Source organism: Phacochoerus africanus, chromosome 8, assembly GCF_016906955.1.
Source record: "Phacochoerus africanus isolate WHEZ1 chromosome 8, ROS_Pafr_v1, whole genome shotgun sequence".
Lineage (NCBI taxonomy): Eukaryota > Metazoa > Chordata > Mammalia > Artiodactyla > Suidae > Phacochoerus > Phacochoerus africanus.
This window is the reverse complement of record NC_062551.1, coordinates 156,813,943-156,838,263: the sequence shown is the minus strand read 5'-3', so window position 1 is coordinate 156,838,263 and position 24,321 is coordinate 156,813,943. Positions and strand designations below refer to the sequence as shown.

The window sequence follows — 24,321 nt, the reverse complement described above, 5'->3', positions numbered from 1 at the left end:
ATTTCCCTAAAAGAAAGGAATCACAAGTAAGCCTCCTGCATACCCAGTTGCTGGCTACGAAGCTGCAGGCACGTCACAAGAAGAGACAAGGCCTCTCCGGCAATCAGTGAGTCTTTGGTGGACACGGACTGTTGTCGCACACAGATGCCTGCGTGCAGGGCTACTGGATCGCCTTCACTTCCAGAGCTGCAATTGCTTCCTGGAAACAAGCAGGCAGAAGGTTACTGTGGCTCTTCTGTAATCCTCCAGGGAAAGTAAAGAGTGCAAGAAGCTTGGGTCTAAGAAATAAGCTAGACCTAATCACTTTATTTGACCTCCATTGCTTTGCACTCAAAAATGTGTTTATGAGGCAAAACTAGTTTCAGGTGATAGAAGAAGGAAGAGTGCAATTCTGGAGGCAGTAATATTCTGGAATATCAGCAATTTTCCTTATCTTGATCCAGATGGGTTATACATATGTTAAAAACCCTAAAAATCCTGTACATTTAACATTTCTGCACTCTATTATATATACACAGCATCCTTTAAAAACTTGTTTATTACTGAGGTATATACACACACATAGATTGAGCAGGGAAACTAAATGAACCTGAGAAATAAAGCCATTCATAAAGGCCTATTAGAAAATAACAGGCCACCGTGGAACCCGACCAGCATCCATGAGGATTCGAGTTCAAGCTCTGGCCTCGCTCAGTGGGTCAAGGATCTGGCATGCCATGAGCTGTGGTGTGGGTCACAGGTGAGGCTCTGACCCTGCGTTGCTGTGGCTGTGGCACAGGCCAGTAGCTGCAGCTCTGATTCAGCCCCTAAGCTGGGAACTTTCATATGCCACTCATGAGGCCCTAAAAAGCAAAGAAAATAACAGGCCAAACCAAGAAAATGCCTTTTCCAGGTACAACTTCTACATGAATTTTTATTACAGTCATAATTATTGGCCTCATGACACTTTCATGCTCAGCAAGAGCATGCTTGGTTTCTCTACTTACTCTGCGTTTATAAGTGCTTTTTTCTCTTAGATGAAGTATGATGTGCAAATCCTGTGTTTTGCTTCATGAGTTTTTATGCACGCTCAAAAGCAAAGAAAAGGCTTTCTCCTTTTTGTGACTCTGAACAACTAATACCATGATTCTCAGAGCTATTTCTTATAAATGTTCTAATTACTTTATCCTTTTTTATCAGTACCTGAGCTGCTGAGTCTGTTTCGAATTCCAGCAGGAAATAGAGAATTACTTTCTTTAATTGGCTGGCTACTCCCAACGAGATCAAGCCGTCCAGCAGCTGCAGCCCATGATAATCTCATGAAACAAGCCACGGTCGACGTGAAATCACTGACTTCCATTGTCTAAGGAAGTATGGAAAGAGTGTTATGAGAAAAGGTAGTACCTGAACACATTCCACTGACTATAACCTCCCCCTGGTCTTAGTTTAGTGAGACTTGTTTCCCTCCACGATCATGCTTCAAGTTCAGACTTTCATTATCCCTCTGCTACTTGTCATACAGACTCCGAGCTCCATGCTCTGGCTTTAAATTACCAAAAAGACCAAAACAACAACAACAACAAAAAAAAAAACTTACCCATCACCAGTTTTGTTTTTACCATTTTCCCTCTTCCACATGCCGCACGCTGGCCTGTGCGACCTCCCACACAGGCTTTGGTTCTGTCTACGGCTCACAGCCTCCCTTCTGCCTGAACAACTCTCCTCTCTCCCACTCTCCATACTAATCTCTATATCGAATCTCTATTCCTAAAGGCCCAGCTCAAATTCCACCTCCTACATAAACGCATCCACGATGGACTCACGTGAAGATAATCACTCCACTTCCTCTCAAAGACTGCAGAATGTTTTGTCTCTGAAATTCTAACACTTGATATTTTCTACCCAAATTGCAGTTACTTCTGCATCATCGATCTCTTTCTTACTCACCATAAACTCCTTGAAGGCGATATTCACATCAGTCATTTTCACGCCCGCACAGCTCCCCCCCCCCCCAAATGGTGCCTTCCAAAGAGGCACTTCCTATGTCTCGAGTCCATAGATGACTTACTTGTATTGCGACCCGTGCGGCAGGGATGATTTCCTCAACCCTGATGGAAGACCTGTCAGACACTGACAGCTGTCGGTAGGATGACTTCTCTGGGGTACCACACAAGGACATCTGCCTGCTTGTCTGCCGGCTGACATTTCGGAATGGGCGGGAAGAAAGTGCTTCTATGCCGTCTTTGGCAAGATCTTCATCTAATAATGTCGGCAACGTTTGTCCCACAAGTAAAAATCTTAAAACAAAGTAATAAAGCTAGGCTTAGGCTAGGTCATTTCACACTATTTAAAATGATGGGATCTGGAAGAAAAAGTCAAGCATTGCCTTCTGAGACTGACGAAATTTTACATACCTTGCGAGCTGCAGACAGATGGAATAAACACCTTGCCTTGTTTCATAGTCTACTTCTGATGGGATGGAATCCCTCTGCATGACATTTACAACCAAACTTCAAAGAAAAGAAGAAGAAAAGGCAGGATATTAAACACTTCTATTTCTTTTATAGGAAATTTTCTGTAAATTATTTAATTGCTTATGCATGTTACCAGTTACTTAAAATTCCTATAAGATCCTTACATATAAATGGGTCAGATATATTTCTATCACAATGATTTCTTCTGGTACGTATGACACTAAATGGTCCATTTAGAATTAGACTCTTAGCTTAGACAAAAAGGTAACCAACACAGTGTTTGGATAGTTCTAAGCAGTTTCAGTTCACTAGTCAACTGCTATCTTGGTACTAGTAGATGGTCCATTCAAAAAACTATCCAGAAATGGGGTATTTTATAAACCTTCTTTTTATTTTTTTATTTTATTTTTTTTTGTCTTTTTGCCTTTTCTAGGGCTGTTCCCATGGCATATGGAGGTTCCCAGGCTAGGGGTCGAATCGGAGCTGTAGCTGCCAGCCTACACCAGAGCCACAGCAACGCGGGATCTGAGCCACGTCTGCACCTACACCACAGCTCACGGCAACGCTGGATCCTTAACCCACTGAGCAAGGCCATGGACTGAACCCGAAACCTCATAGTTCCTAGTCGGATTTGTTAACCACTGAGCCACGACGGGAACTCCCAAGCTTCTTTTTTAAATCTATCACAATCTGTATTACTGAGAAAGCTTCCCAACTGTTCTTCCTGCTTCCACTCTTGATGCTTCACCTCCACAATCTATTCTCAAAAGATCAACCAGAGCAATCCTTTAGAAATGGAGGTCAGACTATGGAATTCCTCCTTTGCACAAAATCCTCCCACAGATTCCTCCTTCCTATGGAGAAAAATGGGAGTCTTCACAGTAGCCAACAAGACCCTGCAGAGCCCGACCTCTGGTATCTCTGTAACTACATGCGCCCCACCCTGCCTACCTCATTTGGCCCCAACCACATTGGCCCCTGCTGGGCTCCTCAGGCACCAGGTCCTTCCCACACAGGGGCTCACACTGGCTGCTCCCCTGGAAGGCAGCTATGCCCACCACACACCACCGACGCTCACCTGGCTGCTCCTCTGGACAGCTTCCCTCCCCACACCTCCAGATCTTGCTTCCTCACCTCCTTCAGATCTTTGTAAAACGTCACCCCATTGATGAAGATTTCCCCAATCATGCTACCACGTATCAAACCCTCTCCACCCCCTATTCCTTGTCTTACTTTTCTCAAGAGTGCTTCTCACCACCTGACATACATTTTTACTTCTCTGTTTATTGTTCTGTCTTCCCCTCTAGTCTGTAAGCTTCAGGAGGACATGGATTTTTGGGGCATCTGTTCACTGCTTTATCCCAGTGGTTAGAGCAATGCCTGGCACATACGTTAACCAACATTAGACAATAAGGCAGAAATCAAAAATGCCTTTATTAGCATAGCTGGCTGAGCAATCTGAAATGTGTTTTTACCTTCTAGTTCCATTCCTCCGCGTCTCATTCCCTTTATCTCCTCAAGGTCTCACCCATCTTCCCTTCCCCTGAAGGCCTCCAAACGGGAATTCCCTCAATGACCCTCCGCTCAAGCTTCAGGTGGGTCTTCATTCCTTCCTTCCTCAGAGGAAAGGGCACGCCTACCTCCTTCTAGAGCAAATCTCCTTCCAACTGCAGAACTCAACCCCATTGGCGGATGAACTCCTTTTCTTTCACTTTCACGCTTTTCCTTTTCACTGGCCCCTTTTCGTCAGCTTACAATGAGAACCCAGGCTTTTACAAGTTAAAATCAAGTCAGAAAAGCAAACCTTTCCCTTTCTATAATTCAAACTCCTGTCACCCCCTTCTCCTCTCTCATCAGAAAGCTGAGATTTCTACTTACTGGTTCTACTTCCCATCCTTACTCTTGTCACTCAGCACCTGGCCCCCTGCTCATGCCTGAGGCTTTACTTACACACCGATGCCTCCCCAAACCCCTGGCGCCATTCTCCACTTCTTTCGAGAGCATCAAGTCCAAACAATCACTTCACATGACTCGCAGGGACCTCATATGCAGGCAAATTCATTCCTCTTGACTTTCGCAGCTCCCTTCATCTCGTTCTGTCTTTATTTCCCAGATGGACTAAAGAGTCACCATTCGCTCAGTCTACCAAGCTAGTAATCACAGGGCCATGTTATAAATGGTCCTGCTCTACATGCAGTCATAACAACGAGCCTATGTCACCTTATAAATGCCCTTCTACCACTGTCCCAAACTTAGAACCTGTCGTCTCTTCTCTGGAACACTGTCATAGCTCTTAAGGGTTCTCTCTGCTCTGGTCTCTCCCGCTTCTATTCATCTTCTCCACTACAGCCAGAGCAACCGCTCGGGTGACTCCTGGCTTAGATACCTCCTGTTTTTCCATGGTCTACAAGCTAAGTGTTGAAATTCAACGTGGCCCCTCTTCACACACTTATCACCAGGTAACAGTAGATCCCAAGACAGCCTATGCGCTTTTGTGCTGCCACTCTTCCCTACCCACCTGCGGTTTGAGTGCCCTTCCCCCCCATTCACCCGAGGAAGGGCTGCATTTCTCAAAGCCCAGCTCAAACGTCACTTTCTGGGAAGCATTTCCTCATCTTATTATCTAGCAAATCTAATCATTTAAACCACTGTTTCTTCCCTATCCCTCTCCCCTGTCCCTCACCCTCCCTATAAAGCACCTTTTATTGGCCTCTGTTTTGATACTTAGAAAAATTGCTATTCTTTGTTAAACTATGAGCCTCTCAGGGACAGGGGTAATACCTGATTTATCTTTGCAGCCCCAGCACTAAGGCCTCGCACAACACGGATGACTGGGAATCATCCACCTTATCTCAAACTGATGTGAGAACGAACAGAAACAGTATAGGCTCCTCTGCTCTACTCTTCTCAAGAATTTCCCCCACTCCTGAGGGGAAGGAACATAGGTCTGCCCATTCCTCAAATAATCAAAACTCATAAAATGACTTAAAATATTCCAAAGACTGAAACATCAGGCCTTCTTGTTACGAGTCTCATAATGCTTAGCATAACACCTTGTAGGAATAAGCGAGACTCGGCAGGGGAAATTAACTAAAATAACTAGATTCATTTTTTCCAATTCATATAACATATCCAAACTCTAACCTCAAACCTCCCGCTTTGAGGAAATTCTCACAGAAGGATTTTGCACAATTTCTTGCCATGTCATCATCAGCTGTTGGCATGAGTTTGGAGCTTAGAACCTTGGAAAAAGATAAGCACAATTAATCATCTGAACATTTCCAGCAGAAATTACTCCTTTATACTAAGTAAAGCAATCAGACAACTTGAGTCAGAATCTCTTTAAATGTTGTTTTGTTTTTTTCTGTTCACCCCCCACCCCCAGTGGTATAAGGAGGCTGATGTTTCATGAATAAAATAACCATGTTTTCCAAGGACTACTTAATTAGCAGGAAAAAAAAAAATCTGTTTTTAAAAGTACTGGTGTGCTCTTCTTTTCATGAAGAACAAATGTGAATATTCCAGGTTCCCAGGCTTAGATAAGAGCAGGTAACATGTGCTATGCTGATACATTTTTAGAAAAAGTATATACTAAGGTTTTCATAAAACGGGCCATTTATTATAAATGCTAGATGAGTTCCCAGATGATGTTCTAACTCCTATTTACTAAGCACCCATCTACAAGGTCCTAGGCATAAGATGAGGTGTTGACATGCATTATCTCTTCATTTCACTATGCATGGTACAAATATTTTACTCTGTAAGTAAGGACTGAGACCTGAGAGGTTAAGTGACCTCCCACCCAAGGTCACATAGTTAGAATTCAAATCCAGATGTGTCTCACTCTCAAGTCCATATACCTGCTACGATACTGCAATACTTACCTAGTAAGTAACAGATGCTTAAGGTGCTTAGGACAAGCACTGCAAAACAGTGCCTAGAAAACAATTGCTTACTTAGTTATGATTTTAAAATTTTTTATAAAGCTCACCACCTCAGTTTCCCCCAGGGTTTTTTTGTGTTTTTTTTTGTCTTTTTGTCATTTCTTGGGCCGCTCCCAAGGCATATGGAGGTTCCTAGGCTAGGGGTCTAATTAGAGCTGTAGACGCCAGCCTATGCCAGAGCCACACCAACGCAGGATCCAAGCCATGTCTGCGACCTACACCACAGCTCATGGCAACATCGGATCGTTAACCCACTGAGCAAGGGCAGGGACCGAACCCGCAACCTCATGGTTCCAAGTCGGATTTGTTAACCACTGCGCCATGACGGGAATTCCTCCCTAAGGTTTTAATTCCCTTAGATTTAATTCAAGATTCTTTTCTATTAAAAAAAAAATCTACTTCTACAAACTGATGAATTTTAAAAGATTAGATTTTTTAATGTAGTATTTTTTTTTAAGATGCTTTCTTCCTAAGTGGTTCTTTGGGAAACAGGCTCATGAGCCCTGGATCCTGGGCATCACACGGGAGAACAGGAACCCTCTGTTATTTTAATCCTTCCTAGAGTCCAGAGCCACATGCACAAATTCCCTATGCTAAATGGACAACAATTCAGTGCAGATGGAAGGTTTCTCCAAAGGAAGGGGCACTTGGGATACCCACTTTGAAGTTTCCTAGTAGGCAACCTAAGTTAAAGATCAAAATGCAAGGACATTAACCTTTCAGATAACAGTAAAAATAAGTGCTTTGGGAGTATTAGGTTTTCTACATTTTTGTTTTGTTTTGTTTTGTTTTGTTTGTTTGTTTGTTTGTTTTTTGTCTTTTTGTCTTTTGTTGTTGTTGTTGCTATTTCTTGGGCCGCTCCCGCGGCATATGGAGGTTCCCAGGCTAGGGGTTGAATCGGAGCTGTAGCCACCGGCCTACGCCAGAGCCACAGCAACGCGGGATCCGAGCCTCGTCTGCAACCTACACCACAGCTCACGGCAACGCCGGATCCTTAACCCACTGAGCAAGGGCAGGGACCGAACCCGCAACCTCATGGTTCCTAGTCGGATTCGTTAACCACTGCGCCACGACAGGAACTCCTACATTTTTTTATGTAAAGCAAAAGACAACCTCTCAGACGAATTCCCAGTTAATCAGAAAGGCTAAAATTATACTGGAAGTGTTTCAGTATATAGACTTTTGGCTCCAAGATAGTACAATCTAGGTAGCTGATGACAAGCTAGACCATTCAGATTCTCTGGGTGCTCTCAAATGTGGGTGTTAAGATTTATACCTTAACTTTTTGAGACAATCATTCAAAAAACAAAGGCCAAATCTGACAGTAATTGCAAAATGCAAATTTTATTTTATTTTTTGCTTTTTTTAAATTTAGGGCTGCACCCGCAGCATGTGGAGGTTCCCGGGCTAGGGCTCGAATTGTAGCTGTAGCCACCAGCCCACGCCACAGCTACAGCCATAGCCACAGCAACGTGGGATCCAAGCTGTGTCTGCAACCTATACCACAGCTTACGGCAACACCAGATCCTTAACCCACTGAGCAAAGCCAGGGATCGAACCCGCCATCTTCATGGATCCTAGTTGGGTTTGTTAACCACTGAGCCACGAAGGGAACTCCCAAAATGCAAATTTTATATGTTAGAATAAACAAAAATTTCTAGGTAATTTTCCATTTTAGAATACTGCATGTATCTCAGGTGAGATAAGGATATACCTTATTTTTAAAATATTTGCTAAATATTTTCTCCTTTTCAACTCAACACATGTTTTCACAAGAATGATTATTTTAAGGTAAATGTGAAATGTTATCAGAGCTCCACCACATAAACAATGAAGCATTAAAATGAATTTAATTTTATACCCCAAATTGGGCTGTCAGACGAAATAAAACTTGAAAAAACTGCCCAAGCATATACCCTCTTACCAGTTGTGATCTCTGATATGGTTCAAAACCCACTGAAGATAAATAGCAACTGGATAATTAAGGGTGCTTAGGCACTTATCTAGATTCCTTAAGAGATTACTGGATAGAACATCTCAGGGCAAAGCAAAATAATTCCGGGCTTTATTTCCCCCAGAACTTAAGTGGCGTGAGGATCTGGCTCCTCACCCTCCAAGAGTGAGGTTCTTTTCCACCGGCCACTCTAAACGTTGCCTTGCTACTGCTTCAGTTTTAGGACGCCCCTGTCTTACCCATAAAATCTTGAAGCAATTATTTGTTTTTTCAACTCTGACCCTTCAAATACCACAAAGACTTGTAGACAGTACACAATTAGTAAATGTTTGCTGAACTAAATCGACAAGTTTAAAGCTACTATCAGGAAGGAAAGTAACAGAACCACTCTTTTGCTCAAATTCTTTCAATAGCTTTTTTTTTAAAACCCTTGAAATAATAATGTTAATATGCCTCCTGATAAACTCCTTATAAAGCTTCATTAATGGCAACAGATTACACCAGCTTTTTGAAAAGTCAGGATGCATTTAATGATAAGAAAGCTGAGGATTAGTAATTGATATTATATAGACTTGCAAAACTTCCAGAGGAAGTTAATGACACATTATAATACATAAGGCTTCCTAATTATTTATTTACATGCTATTTTGCAAGTATAAAAATATACATAGGTAAAATCTGAAAAAAAACAAATCCTGCATTTGCAAAGGCCAAAACAACAAAATACTTCAATTTATATTCAATTTTTCACTCTCTTTTTTTTCTGCTGCACCCGTGGCATACAGAAGCTCCTGGGCCAAGGATAGAATCTGATTTAATTTATGTCACAGATGTGGCAACGCAGGGTCCTTAACACACAGCACTGGGCCAGGGATCGAACCGGCAATGCCACAGAGACAAGCCAGATCATTAACCCACTGGGCCACAGCAGAAACTCTCAATTTTTTACCTTTTTTAAGACTAATTTTTTTTTAACAGACAATCCAATATAGAAACCTATTTACTTATTTCTCGTATCTGAAACCATGAATTTTTAGACCAAAAATGAATCTGTTAAAATGAAATGAAGAGAAATTGGGTTTCTTACTTCTAAGTTGTAGAGCACTCTGAAGGTGGACATTCCTGGAGCGAAAGATCGAAACAGACTTTCTAAAATTGAACTGGCGCTTGGCTGATGCTGTTGCTTGGAAGAGAGGGATGGAGATTTTGAAGACTGAGAAGTTGTTTCAGACAGCAATGTTTTCTAAATTCAAAAGAATAAAGAAAGGAATGTATGTCTCAAAAGCACAAATTAAAGAGAAACAGATACCACTACATATTCTAATACTATTTTCTGCTCTAACACAAACCAACGACACTTTCTAGAAATTAACGTCAAAACCACATCACTCTGTAATTATTAACAAAACACTGAAGTCCATCACACAGACTTCAAGTGCTCAGCAGCCCTCCAATCCTACAGGAAAGCTTCTGGGATTGTATTCTAAGCAACACTAGCGAGGTCTGTTTTTCTGTTTTTAAAATTCCTATTACTGCTAAGACTGATAATTATATTCTAAGATTGTAGAGTAGTAGTTGTGAGAATTTTTTGAGTTAGTACCAGCAATATGTTTTATTATTACATTAGTTCTCATCTCCTTCATATTAATATATAAGCTGTATATAAGATTATGATCTGATCTAAATAAACTATAATCACCAAAATATAAAATTCATAACTTAGCTCTAACAACTGTTTTAAATGAATTCTGAGAACACAATAAAACAATATTATAGATAAAATACAATTTCATCATATAAATAAAATTCTGAAGGAAGAAGATTCTAAAAATGAAACAAAATGAACTTTAAAAGTCAACTGTGAAAACAACTAAATAATAACTCATTTATGTAAGTAACTTAAATATATGCAACAATCATATTCATGATAGACGAAAAACATTTCAGTTGAATCAGAGCTAGAGTCTGACCCTAGACAAGGCACTTCATCACTCTGAGCCTTGGTTTCCAATATAAACATGAAGGACGTGGAAATAGATGCTATTAAAGGCTCTTCTGTTTCTAAAACTTGACGTCATTTTGACTAAAGATAATTTAAAAGCCAATGGGAAGTTCTTTTTTTTTTTTTTTGCTTTTTAGGGCTGCATCCATGGCATATGGAGGTTCCCAGGCTAGGGGTCGAATCGGAGCTACTGCTTGCTGGCCTACACCACAGACACAGCAATGCCAGATCCGAGCCGAGTCTGTGACCTACACTGCAACTCATGGCAACACCGGATCCTTACTCCACTGAGTGAGGCCAGGGATCCAGCCCTCAACCTCGTGGTTCCCAGTCACATTCATTTCCGCTGGGCCACCACGGAAGCTCCAGGAAGTTCTGATTTCCATTTACAACAAAGATACTTTTCCTAGCGAAAAAAACTGTCATGGGAAAGTTGATGTCGTATGACCTTGATGTCCTATCATGTTGGATTTTCACTGAGTTATGATATAAAATCTCCGTACCTATTAATTAACTATCCAAGATACTCATACCTTTCTTCCTAAAGAATCAAGTTGATCAAGGGCTTCCTGAATGGCTGGATCAGTGGGTATCAAGAGCAGAAGCTTTCGTACTCGTAGAGTTATTCTGAAATTTTTCAAAGACAAAATTTTTTCACATAAGCTACAGTTTCAGAAACAAAGTCATTTAGTATGGGATGTGAAAATTCACTTGGTTCCCTAATTTTAATAATTTTCTCTCTTTCGAACTTCATAAGTACTGATGTTTACCTTGGCTCCTCCAGATTGGCCAGCTGGTAAAGCATGTCAAATACATTACACACAAGTGCCATCACAACACCAGGGAGAGACTTCTCCTGAGGGAGAGAGCAAAACATACATACAAATGTACAAAAGAATTTTCTCCTTTTCTAATCAAAGGCACAAACAATGAAATGACTAGTTCTTAGAGACTGGCCACTACAAAGCTGCTGCTCACTGGACTGGCGATCTCAGAGGGGCTCACCGACTAGGCCTGTAGGTCCCAGGAAAGAATCTGGCTCTTACTCTGAGATGGGAGCTGCCGGAGTGGTGCAGCTGAGAAGCAGCACAATCTGACTTCTGTTTTAAAATATCAAGGGCTGCTGGGTGCTATAGAGAGAAGAGACTAAAGGGATATAAGAGCAGAAGCCCTGAGACCAGTTAGAAAACTCCTGAAACTCTCCAAGTGATGGATGATGGGTCTCTGGACTGGTGTGGAAGCTGAGAAAAGTAGCTAAATTCTAAATGTATTCTAAAGGTAGAGTCAAGACTCTGCTGATGGATATGGGTATGAGAGAAAGAAGGGACCCAAGGATTCTGGCATGAGCAACTAGAAGAATGGAGACGCCATTATCTGAAACAGGGCAAGACTGTGGGATGAAGAGGTTTGGGGTAGGGGTCAGGTGGTGGGAAAGGAGATGTCCGTTCTGGATGTTATTAGGACTGAGGTGCCTATTATACATTTAAGAGGAGATGCTGAGTAAGTAGTTGGTTCCATGTCTCTAGACTTTGAGCTAAAGATAAAAACTAGGGAGTTATCAATGTACATACTATATATGAAGTTTTGAAACTGGACGAGATTCCTAAGGGAATGGATGCAGACAGAGCAGAGGCCAAAGGACCGAGGCAGGGAAGTCTCTGTATACAGATCAAGGAGAGGAAGAGGAAGCAGCAGGGGAGACCAAAGAGGAAGAGCCGGAGGGAGAAGAAAGCCAGGCAAGAGCTGAAAGTCAAATGGAGAAAGTATTTCAAGGGGAAGCAATCACATGCATCAACCTGCTGAAATGTCACGAGGATGAGGACTGAGAGGTGGACATGACAGGTTACCCTGCAAAGGGCCTCTTTTCCAGACCCAAGATGGAGTTGCCGTCGTGGCGCAGTGGTTAACGAATCTGAGTAGGAACCAAGAGGTTGCAGGTTCCATCCTTGGCCTTGGGTTAAGGCCACAGCATACAGAAGTTCCTAGGCTAGGGGTCGAATCAGAGCTGGCCTATGCCACAGCCACAGCCACCTGTGACCTACCCACAGCTCACAGAAACACTGGATCCTTAATCTGCTGAGTGGGGCCAGGGATCGAACCCACATCCTCATGGATATTAGCCGGGTTGTTACTGTTGATCCACAATGACAACTCCGAAAAAAGAATTTTTAAAAAACAGTAGAAATAGCACAGCACGTGTGAATGCTAATAAGAATGACCCGGTAGGGGAAGATCAACGCATCAATGAAGAGAGAGGTATGAGAGGAGCAGCAAGGGGTGGCCAGAATCTTCAGAGATTCTGTGGTTCAGAAGAATGAGAGATGACATAGCTTCTTCTGCCAACTGAATCCCAGCATTTCTCAGTGATATAGTTCTCAAGACTCAGGACGTGTCTGAGAAAAAAGGATATAATCAGCCAAAGCTATAGGAGCTGAAGGCACGACTCGGATTGCTACGTTCTTGTTTTGAAGTGAACTGTATGACTCAATACCTGCTCCATGGCATACGATGAACTAAATACCCCGCTGCTGCTGCTGCTGGAGCTGGTTGAGGAATCTGCAGAGCTCCCAGATGGGGTCCCACTGCCTGAGGTCTTTACCGTGAGGATTTGTTCATCAGAAAAGCCCAGTTGGTGGAGTAGCTTTTGATCTTTATTCACTGTCAGCTGCCAAAAAAAAGTGGTTTCTTAATTATTGAGAGGGAAAGGAAGAGGAATATACTGCCAGTAGACAAAAATGCCACAAAATGCTAATTCACACCCACCAGACTATCATTTGTAAATATCTGTATACTATCCACTGGAGAGCACAACTGCTTGGCTATCTTCCACCGGACACTCCCTATGGTTTCATTACTGTGAGCCTGTAAAATGAAATTAAACACTACTGTCAGGAATTCGCTTACTTATTCATCTAAACAACTACAAGTGAACATCTACTAGGTACTGGGCACTGTTGGAGAAGCCTGGGAACACAGCAGAGAATCCAAAGACAAGCATCCCCGCCCTTGTGAGAAGTTCCTCCGCTGTGATTATACGTCCTGTTCCATACTCCATTCCTTCCCCATCACGCATGGAATAAAACCTTACGTCCCCCTTCCACTGCAGTGTCTTCTACCTCTCACTGTATGCTAGCCATGCCCACCACCTTCCCTATCTCTGAACAAGTCAAACCTCCCCCCACCTCAGGATCTTTGTACCTGCTGCTTCTTTGGCTTGGAACCCTCTTCCTAAGAAATGGCTTACTCTGTCCCTTCATTCAGGTCCCTAATCAAATGTGACCACCTCAAAGACCTTCCCTGTCCATCCCGATCTAAAATAAGTCATTTACCTTTCACTTCAGGCCTTTATTCTGAATTTGTTTACCAAAGAGCTTTTAGAATAGTCATTCATGCAGCTGTCTCAATCCACAGTGTCCTTATGAAAATAACAAGACAATATGGAAATGGCTCCAGAGCTTATTGTAAACCCACCTCTACAGTGAAGGTATCTTTGGTAGACTCATAAGTAACATTAAGAGTTAAAAGATGTCCATGAAATGAGGCCCCATGAGGTAGAATAGTTCGTGGAACAGTGTAAAAATCCTTGAAAAAGAACAGCAAGTTAAACAAGTAAGACGCACAGCATCACCAATAAACACCTCAAAAATACACTCCTGACACATTGAGACCAGCTACAGGATGACAAGCTGCTTTAAAAAGGAGATGCTTACCTCTATAGTGATCACATAGCGTTCTGCCAGAAGCAGCAATCTTTCAATTATTACAAGTTTAGTGGATCTATGGATGAAAAAAAAAGACAACACTTTTTTTTCAACATACTTGAAATGAATGGCTGACTTGAGCACAATTTCAGTCTGTTTCACAAAACCACAATCACAGTTAGCCCTTCCTGGTCAAAGACTAAAATTTGCAAATACTAAACTTCTCTTCAGACAAGGGGGAGGTACCTCAAGCCGGTGACAGCTGTCACACAGATGGAAGAAGAGGGGAGAAACCTAGCCCTCCCTAGGTTTTCTTCCCTTTTTCTTTCTTCTTCTTTTTCTTTTTTTAAACAGTTGTTTCATAAACAGAGGACCTAGGTCTCCAGGCTTATGTGTCTATCAACCAACCAAGAAGGAACAATCAGTGAGTTTGAATCTCAGAATCTTATGACTAAAATATGCCACATAATTCCGTAGACACACAGGATCTGACAAAATTCTGAACATCCTGAAATTTAGAAGACAAATGCAAATCATTTGGTATGCCACAAATAAGAATGGCTGTTTGTTTTAATTTGCCTAAGAATGAGGCAGAAGAGAAGGACCAAAAACTTGTTCATCTGGTTTAAGTGAATACTCTGTAGAGGTAGAACAAACAATGTAAGAACTTGTTATCCCGAGGGTTTTCAAAGTACTTAAGAAATCAATACACATCAAGAGCCGTAACTATCTCTGGAATAGAAAACACACAGTAAGGAAGTATGGAGCTTTAAGAGACTTTGAAAATGAGACCTGAGGGCTCTCTTGGTCAGACTTAAGGACACTTACTTATCATCTGAAATAAAAGGACTTCAACTTTCAGCAACTTAACACAGCCCCAGCTTCACACGTTACTGAACACTCCCTGTATGAACACTGACAGATGGAAATCCAAGTGCCTTTAATTTAAACATCCACTATTCCAGAGCATCTAAGATTTCATATAGGCCTATTTCAAATCTAGAAAGCTTTCAGGTTGTCGAACAAGTCTGGTATGCTGATTAGCAGTATTGGAAATTTCACTTTAAAAAGAGTTGGTTAAACACTTAACAGTTCTGAATTCTTTCAGAACTAGAATGGGCAGGAACTAGAATATTCAGATATTCAGAGGCAAAGTCTTCAGGAAATACTTGAGTGCTATGAGAAGCGAATTATTGAGAGAACTGTTTTAATTATGCCTTGAGTTATGAGTTAAATCACAAATAGCACTGCCAAACACTGTACAAATGAGAGAATAACGCCTCCTCTCTTAAGCTGGAGCAATTACTGTCACTGAAAAGTTCTTTTAAGACTGATGAATGAGATAACTACAATGAACTGGTTACAAGGCAATATTCTTAGTGACTCTGTTTAGAGTTTATAAAGAGAAAATTTAACAACTATCATGTGGGAGTTCCCGTCAGGGCACAGCACAAACGAATTGACTAGGAACCATGAGGTTCCAGGTTCCATCCTCGGCTTTGCTGAGTGGGTTAAGGATCTGGCATTGCCTTGAGCTGTGGTGTAGGTCACAGATGTGGCTCAGATCCCGAGTTGCTGTGGCTGTGGTGTAAGCCGGCAGCTGTACCTTCAATTTAACCCCTAGCCTGGGAACCTCCATATGCCATGGCTGCAGCCCTAAAAAGCAAAACAACCCCCCCCCCAAATTATCATGTGGTTTGTTCTATAATAATCAAATATGAAATGATTCAGGATAAAAAGCATTTTAAAAGGCAAAGAAAAACATACTTCTTTAAATAAATAATTTTTTTTTTTTTTTTTGCCACACCTACAGCATGTGGAAGTTCCTAGGCTGTAGGGATCAAACCTATGCCACAGCAGCAACAATCCAAGCCAGTGCACTGACAACACCAGATCCTTAACCCGCTGCACCACTAGAGAACTCCTAAAGCACACTTATTAAAGAAGAAGCAGTTCAGAAATCCCAGTCTAGTTCATAAATCATTTCTAGTATGGTTTGTCAGATGAATGTTTAAGGAAACAGGTCATAGAGATGAACTGCATTTTACGAACATGTAATTAAGAATTCTTTTTTTTTTTCTGTCTTTCCTAGAGCCGCACCCATGCATATGGAGGTTCCCAGGCTAGGGGTCTAATCGGAGTTAACCACTGAGCCATGACGGGAACTCCTAATTAGGAATTCTTAATGAAAGTCTATTTGAGGAGTTCCCGTCATGGCGCAGGGGAAGCGAATCTGACTAGGAACCACGAGGTTGTAGGTATGATCCCTGGCCTTACTCAGTGGGTTAAGGATCTGGCATTGCCGTGAGCTGTGGTGTAGGTCACAGACACGGCTCAGATCTGGCGTTGCTGTGGCTGTGGTGTAGGCCAGAGGCTACAGCTCCAATTTGACCCCTAGCCTGGGAACCTCCATATGCTGCAGGTGCAGCCCTAAAAAGGACATAAATAAATAAATAAATAAAATAAAATAAAATAAAATAAAATAAAAAAGAAAGTCTATTTGAGACACACTTCTGAGAATGTGGGAATGCAAAAGTCCTGTTAGTGTTTCTGCCATTGCAAAAAGAGGTCCAGGAGGGTTGAGTTTTATCAGCTTCTTTCATATTAATAAAGTATCAGTACACAGTACTCAACTCATCTAAAAAAAGATAAAGAATGTGAGCAAGGATATTGCCCTGATTCATTTTCTAAGGGAAGGCTTTAAAAAAGAAAAGGAACATTCCCGCCTGTAAGTAAAGATAAAGAAGTAAATACACAAACACATAGCGTGATTCCAGTAGAGAAAGATTCTATGAGCACCAATCACTCACTAGAGGGCAGCAGAGTGAGGCACAGGGAGGGAGCCCTTCTCTGAGCATCTGCCAAGGTTTCCTGAGCATCACTGACTTGGGGCTGCTTACCAGTAATGAAAGGCTCATAAAACCCCACAAAAGTATTTTAGTCACTTCAATCTAATGTTTCTAAATACTCATCTCTTCTTATTATATCAAGAACTACAGCAATTACCGAACTCAGATTTCACTAACATCTGAAAACACTCAACACGGCAATGTGATGAAGAGACTTGGGCTCAAAGTTTTAACACAGATACTTGGGGCTAATGCTCTTATTAAAAATTATTTTGAAACGCAATTTTAAGTAAATAACATTTTAAGTGACTAGTATTGGATCATGATATACAATAGTAATCAGTCATCATATTCCACTTCATATTGTTTACGCTATTAGTATCCTGGCTTTGACTATCCAAGGAAAACACTTGTAAGATATCTAAGCAAATACTTTAAACTTAAAAAAAAATTACTCTTCATACAATGAATATACCTTATATAAAGAATAGGTTACTCAAGTGCCACAGAGTAAAAGTAAAATGACCCAAATAAAATAATGATGGGAAACATACAATTTCCCAGGATAGGACTGTTTGAAAAAGTTATGAAAGAAAATAAGGAAACGAACAATTAATTGAGAGATCTCCAAAGGCTAAAAAAAAAAAAAAAAAAAAATCCCAATTACATTTTTTCAGCTGATCTATATTTACATGTGTATTTGTTGTAACTTCTGTGATCACTTACCTGTATGGAGACTGAACTGACGTGGCGACAGTTGGCATGGCAGTTGCTGTAAGCATTTTTGTTGCTCTGGTCACAGCGTGTGTTAGAGTGGGGCCACCAAGGGCTGAACTGGCTGCCTATGAAATATGAAATTGTCATTCTATACCAGGGTTCTTCAACCTTGGCTCTACTGACATTTTGGGCTGGAAACACTTTTGTTGGGAAAGCCTGTCCGGGGCACTGCAGGATGTTTAGGGGCATCCCTGACTTCTGCTCACCACCCACCCACCGCTACGTGCCTGGAGGACCCCTCCAGCTGTGACAACCAAAAAAGGTCTCTAGATGTTGCCAACGTCCCCTGGGAGGAAAAATAACCTCCAGTTGAGAACTACTCTTCTACCTGTGTTAATACTTACATGGTGCCTCCTTTAAATGTTTTTATCATAACATACGTGGGTGGAGGTCACAACTTGGGAACTCCTGTATAGATTTATTAATAGCACATCAATCTACCACCAGAAAGTTTAACTTACTGGCATCTGGGGGCATAGCATTTTATGATTTTGGAATACTCTTTATGAAATAAGCACAAGTTAGGGGTAGAAATGAATGTCTAGTGCTCTAACCATCATGCTGGAAATAAAGCACTGGAGATATACATGAGCTAGCACTGTATCGCAGGCTTCTAGTAGACAGACAACCAATACACCTATTACTGAGTGTCCTGCCGTGGCCTTTAACAGTATTTATGATATAAATGAGGTTAAAAATGGGGAAGGATGGGGAAATGAGAAAGCACATTAAACATTTTTTGGAGAGAAACAGAATACACAGCAGATCTATTTTTTTTCTTTTTCTTGGGCCACATGTTCAACATATGGGAGTTCCTGGGCTAGGGGTCAAATTGGAGCTGCAGCTGCTGGCCTATGCTACAGCCACAGCAACGCCAGACCCAAGCCTCATTTGTGACCATGGCGCCACTTGCAGCAATGCCAGATCCTTAACCCACTGAGTGAGGCCAGGGATTGAACCTGCATCCTCACGGATACTAGTAGGCTTCTTAACCCACTGAGCCACAATGGGAACTCCAGTAGGTCTCTTTTATGAAGGTAGTTCCTGTGCCAAAAAAGGGCAGAAGGAGGTGAGGAGCAGGGAAGAGGGATAGTGGAGGGGGAAGGCACAACTTCCTATAAAGTACACTGCTATATTGTGGGCATCAGGGAAAATGCCTGTTTCCTATGTCTGCATATAGTACTATTGGCAAATTCCTCCAATAGGATCCAGCCACAAATATCAACATTATACATAATCTTCAAAATATAAAGCTACAAAAGGAAAAAAAAAGCATTTTTTTCAAAAACAGTAAAGAAAATTTGCCACTCACTTCTAATCTTGTGTAGCAATCAGCAATGAATTTCTTATGTAATGATACGGAATCCTGGAAGTAAGAGGTATATGGAAATTAAAATTAGTCTGGCATTTAGGTGTAATCACTTTTAAGGATAAAATGTTAAAATAGAGAAGACTGACTTTCAGGCACACCAACTTATCATTTAAAAAATATATAATTTTATGCTTTTTTTCTGTGCCTTCTTCTCTTAGATACCCACCTTCTTTAACCTAGGATTTAGATTAATGTAACTGTAGTTTATGATTAACTGAATAGCTTCATTAGCAATTTCTTCATCAGGTGATTCCATGGCTATTTTCCAAATGAAATCCATTCCTATCAATTCCAGCTTTTCTACATACTATTCAAAAGAAAAAAAAATATATACAGCACATCAAGGTCACAAAATTAGAGATGATTATTTCCTGCTACATTTTAGGTCCACACCTCTGCAAATTCAATATGGATTAAGGCTGCAAAAACCAAGGTACATACGAGACATTACTATACTGAAATGGAACTTTAAGACAAAAAAACAAGTAACAACAGAAACTCTGGGCAACTCTCGTGGAACCAGGAAGACAAGGAGATTTTTTCTCTGGACATCCCTAAACCCAAGGTAGAACTCTACCCAGATGTGCTGTTGAAGCAGAAACAGTGTGGGAATAGTAAGGGCACCATCTCCAGGAGTTTTTCTTCAAAGGAAAGAGAGTCAAGCTAGAGGTGGTAACTAATCGTTGGGGCTCAGTCTGGTCTTCTCAAAGCTCAGTTAGAGACGGCAGGGTCCAGCACTTACAAAATCTTGTAAAATTCTTACCACCCAGGAAGTCAGGTCAGGAGTGAAAGAGACTTGGAAAAAGAATTACTTTTTGCCTTTCTTTTATAAGGTGCACATGTAAGCTGCATATGTTCTATAGTTCCTAATTTTCTTCCTTGTTGTCTGTTCTTAAAAATTTTCCCCTAAGTCTTTGCCACTATGATCCTAGAATGGAAGATTTCAGTACTTTTCAGGTACTTGTACAGTGCTGGCTCTGAGAAGTTGGACACTTAGGTGGAAATATCCTTACTCTGCCTGCATTCACTTGGCCACAGGAGGCTGCTGGCTGCCCCAGATCAGCAAGAAGCAAAAAAGGATCTAAGAAGCCATTTGTGTGGAAAAGGGAGTCTCCTCAAACTCTAAGAGAAGCTCTGTCATCAATGCAGAATATTGCAAGTAAGGAGGTGCCCAGGAGTTCCCACTGTGGCTCAGTGGGTTAAGGACCTGACTTAGTCTCTGTAAGGATGCAGGTTCAATCCCTGGGCTCACTCAGTGGGTTGAGGATCTGGTGTTGCCATAAGCTGTGGCATAGGACCCTTTGCAGATGCAGCTCGGATCCAGTGTTGCCATGGCTGTGGCATGGGCCTGCAGCTGCAGCTCTGACGCAACCCCTGGCCTGGGAACTTACATATGATGAAGATGTGACTGTAAAAAGAAAGGGAAAAAAGAGGTGCCCATTCTTTAAAAAAAAAACAAAAAACAAAAAAACCCCTCACGTTTTCTCTCAACTACAACACTTTTTCGTTGTTACTGAATATCAAGTTTTGCCAGACTATCCAAATTATCTAGATTTGAAAATAACATTACTTACCAACTGAGCTCCTTGTCTTTTCAATCGATGATCACAGAGATTCACATTTTCAAAAAAAGTCTTAAATAAGTTAAAACCTGAAATTATAGAATATCGGATAAATTCATGTAGTCTAGGTAACACAGATAATCAATAAAAAGACTAAGTATATCAAGAGCTAAAACCCAGGCACTTCAAGATCCCAGATTAGGCGATAGTCTCTTACATATGCTACCAAAAGCACAAGCAACAACAACAAAATGGATACACGAACTTCATCAAAACTAAAAGCTTTTGGGCTTTCAAAGGATATCAAGAAAGTGGAAAGTTCCCATTGCGGTGCAGCAGAAATGAACCCGACCAGTATCCAATCCCTGGCCTTGCTCAGTGGGTTAAGGATCCAGCGTTGCCGTGAGTTGTGGTGTAGGTCGCAGATGCAGCTCGGATCTGGCATTGCTATGGCTGTGGCACAGGCCGGGAGCTGTAGCTTTGATTCGACCCCTAGCCTGGAAACTTCCATATGGTGTGGGTATGGCCCTGAAAAGAAAACAAAACAAAACAAAAAAACCACCCCCCCAAAACAAAAATGAGCTAAATGTTTTTACAGACATTTCTCCAAAGAAAATAAATAAATGACCAATAAGCCCATGAATAGATGCTCCACATCTTTAGTCATCAGGGAAATGGAAATCAAAGCCCCGAGATTCCACTGCACAACGCTAGGACAGCTACAACGAAAAAGACAGTTTATAGTAATTCTTAGAGCTGTGAAAAATCAGACCCTGACATACTTCTGGTAGGATTATAATATGGTGCAGCCACTTTGCAAAACAGATCGGCAGCTACTCAAATGTTAAGTATATAACATAGCAATTTCACTCCTACGTATATACCCAAGAGAAATGAAAATCTCTGTCTATACAAAAACTTCTACCTGAAAGCTTATAGCAGCATTGCTGATAATAACCAAAAAAAGTAGTAACAACCCAAGTGCCCAACAGCGGATGAATGGATAGACAAAATGTATTACATCCACACAATGAAAAAGAGCTCAGCTATAAAATGGAATGAAGTTCTGATAGGTGCTACAAACTGGGTAAATCTAGAAAACATTATGTCTCGGCATAATAAAAGAAACTAAAAACAAAAGGCAACATATTTTGACTCCATTTGCAAGACATGTCCAGATGATAGTAATCTGTAAAGACAGAAAATAGACAAGAGGCCAGGGAAAGGGGAGAACAGAGCATGACTGCTACCTGGTTTCTTTCTGGGGAGAAGAAAACATCCTGAGATGAAAAATGGTGAAGGTTGAACAACCTTCTGAATACACAAAAAGCACTTATTATACACTTGAAAAAAAGTTAATTTTACAGCACTGGAAACATATATCAATAAAAATATTGGATTACAAGAAACACCTGAAAAGAGGATTTCCACACTTTGACGAATTTTTACTTTAAATGAATCCCCCCCGCCTCTTTACTTTTGTCTTTTCTAGGGCCACATCCGAGGCACATGGAGGTTCCCAGGCTAGGGGTCCAATCAGAGCTGTAGCCACTGGCCCACACCAGAGCCACAGCAATGTGGGATCCAAACCGCATCTCTGACCTGCTTCATAGCTCACGGCAACGCTGGATCCTTAACCACTTAGCCACAACGGGACCTCCTGAATCCTTTTTGAACTAAGTAATTCATGAAAAGACAGTGTGAAAATTATCAGAAGGTATAATTTAAAAGGAATTTATCTGTGTCTATAAACATATATACATAGAGACGCAACTTTATATACGTAAGGCAAAGTCCAGAACTGTTCAGCTGCTTCTGAGAGTGGGAAGCATAAAATTTCTTAAAGAACTGAGCAAACGGTTACAAGCGTTTCTCCTACCATTCATTGTGATTTCATATGACTCCAATTTGAGAATCTTCTCCTTGAAGAGCTGCTGCTGAACATCACTCTCAAGATCATGCTGCCCTTTTGTAAACCACTCAAAACACATCTGCAGATCAAGACAAATATCACCCTGTTACCACGATCCATTTCAGGGAAATGCGTACTTCAAACGTGGAAAGCAAAGATAAATTATTTTTAATTCTTCAAAAATTTGTATCGCCATGATACCACTAAAAATTGAAATGGCTGGAATGCTGGAACTAAATTTAAAGCAGTTACTAGCAGTTCTTTCCCTAGATAATAAAACTATGTACTCACACTTTTCACTGAATTTTACACTTCGGCTATTCCACCAACATTAACTAACAAGCCTAAGTGTGTGCTAGGCACTGTCACATACCTACTCCTTTCAACAGTCCTGTGAAGTAGTTAACATTATTCGGCAACAAGAAATGAGGAAACAGCGATTCACTGGTAGAAAACGTCAGAGGAGGTGTGGTGCTCCTGGTGTAACCCACTTTCAGCTGTGTCACTATGGCTCTAAAGATCTATCTAGGCATTAATTCTCTCTTTATAGTGTTTTGGGGGTTACAACTCAATACAGGAACTCAAAGTTTTCTAGAGGTTATCTTAAAATTAGTTTCATGGGAGGGAAAAGAACCTAAAAGATACACCAAGAATTCTTTAGCTATACTCACCTGGCTGAATTCGATTTTATTTATAATGGTATCAGAATTATCAAAGAACTCACCCACTTGTTTACAACACAGATATGTATTATCTAAGACATTTTTCAACACTTAGAGTGCCCTATCATTAGTATAAATGTATGCTTGGTAAATTGAAAAGTGTTTAGAATTAAAGATGTGAGACACACACAAAAGCGAAATACTATTAGGTCCCACCTCTGCCTTCCTTTATCCACAATATCATCTTCTTACCTCTCTATCTAATTCACAAACATCCTGGCCAGTCACAAGACACTCCCAGATTTCCTTGGCACGATTCCAACCCAGATACAGAGTAGCTTCTTGCAAGAAAAATGCCAGAAATTTTAGATGGGCCTCCAAATACTGGAAAAAGAAATAATGTTAATGAGTTCACTCCAGGCACTCATATTTCAAAGCAAAATTTAAAAAAAACTTTTAAGAGTTCCTGTTGTGGCTCAGCGATAATGAATCTGACTAGTATCCATGAGGACGTGGGCTCAATCCCTGGCCTCACTCAGTGGGTTAAGGATCTGCCGTTGCCATGAGCTCCGATGTAGGTCACAGACCCGGCTCGGATCTAGCATTGCTGCAGCTGTGGTGTAGGCTGGCAGCTGTAGCTCAGATTTGACCTCTAGCCTGGGAACTTCCACATGCCATGGGTCTGGCCCTAAAAAAGCAAACCAAAAAACCCTTTAAAGCCGAGAAGTTTTACTGAATGTTTTTTCATATAACTTAAGACTAAAGAAAATGTGGGAAATCTCTTTATAAGCTGACAGTACAATGTAGCAGAAACTACTTAAAGTCTCTTAAAAACTCGGTTGACTTTCAATGCCAATAAAATATGATTTCAGTCATCACAGAGTAAAACACCACAGATACAACTGCTGAGCGAAGATGTTTTTCTATGTTTGAAAAAACACTATTATTGGAGTTCTCTTGTGGAGCAGCAAGTTAAGGATCTGGGCTGTCACCGCAGCAGCCTGGGTTGCTGCAGTGGCTCAGGTTCAGTCCTTGGCCTGGGAACTTCTATATGCTGTAGGAGTGGCCGAAAACAAAAAAGCAAAAAACAAAAAGCAGCATCACTAACCAATAGATCTGAAGAACAAAAGCCA

General features: G+C 41.1%; 1 protein-coding gene across 2 annotated transcripts in view; it reads right to left on the bottom strand.

Moving 5' to 3' along the window:
* Positions 1–24,321, bottom strand: part of USP24 (ubiquitin specific peptidase 24) — a 164,769-nt gene that overhangs the window by 69,212 nt on the left and 71,236 nt on the right. For both annotated transcript variants that reach the window (XM_047788957.1, XM_047788958.1), the window contains exons 19-36: positions 23,441–23,572; positions 22,494–22,605; positions 20,627–20,703; positions 19,219–19,359; positions 18,993–19,046; positions 17,630–17,745; positions 14,064–14,130; positions 13,825–13,935; positions 13,117–13,215; positions 12,845–13,018; positions 11,124–11,209; positions 10,887–10,980; positions 9,439–9,594; positions 5,598–5,695; positions 2,394–2,489; positions 2,048–2,276; positions 1,183–1,342; positions 44–199 (exon numbers count right to left, since the gene is read on the bottom strand). In XM_047788957.1, the coding sequence (XP_047644913.1) occupies positions 44–199; positions 1,183–1,342; positions 2,048–2,276; positions 2,394–2,489; positions 5,598–5,695; positions 9,439–9,594; positions 10,887–10,980; positions 11,124–11,209; positions 12,845–13,018; positions 13,117–13,215; positions 13,825–13,935; positions 14,064–14,130; positions 17,630–17,745; positions 18,993–19,046; positions 19,219–19,359; positions 20,627–20,703; positions 22,494–22,605; positions 23,441–23,572 (2,158 nt within the window). The remainder of the gene's footprint in view (positions 1–43; positions 200–1,182; positions 1,343–2,047; positions 2,277–2,393; positions 2,490–5,597; positions 5,696–9,438; positions 9,595–10,886; positions 10,981–11,123; positions 11,210–12,844; positions 13,019–13,116; positions 13,216–13,824; positions 13,936–14,063; positions 14,131–17,629; positions 17,746–18,992; positions 19,047–19,218; positions 19,360–20,626; positions 20,704–22,493; positions 22,606–23,440; positions 23,573–24,321) is intronic.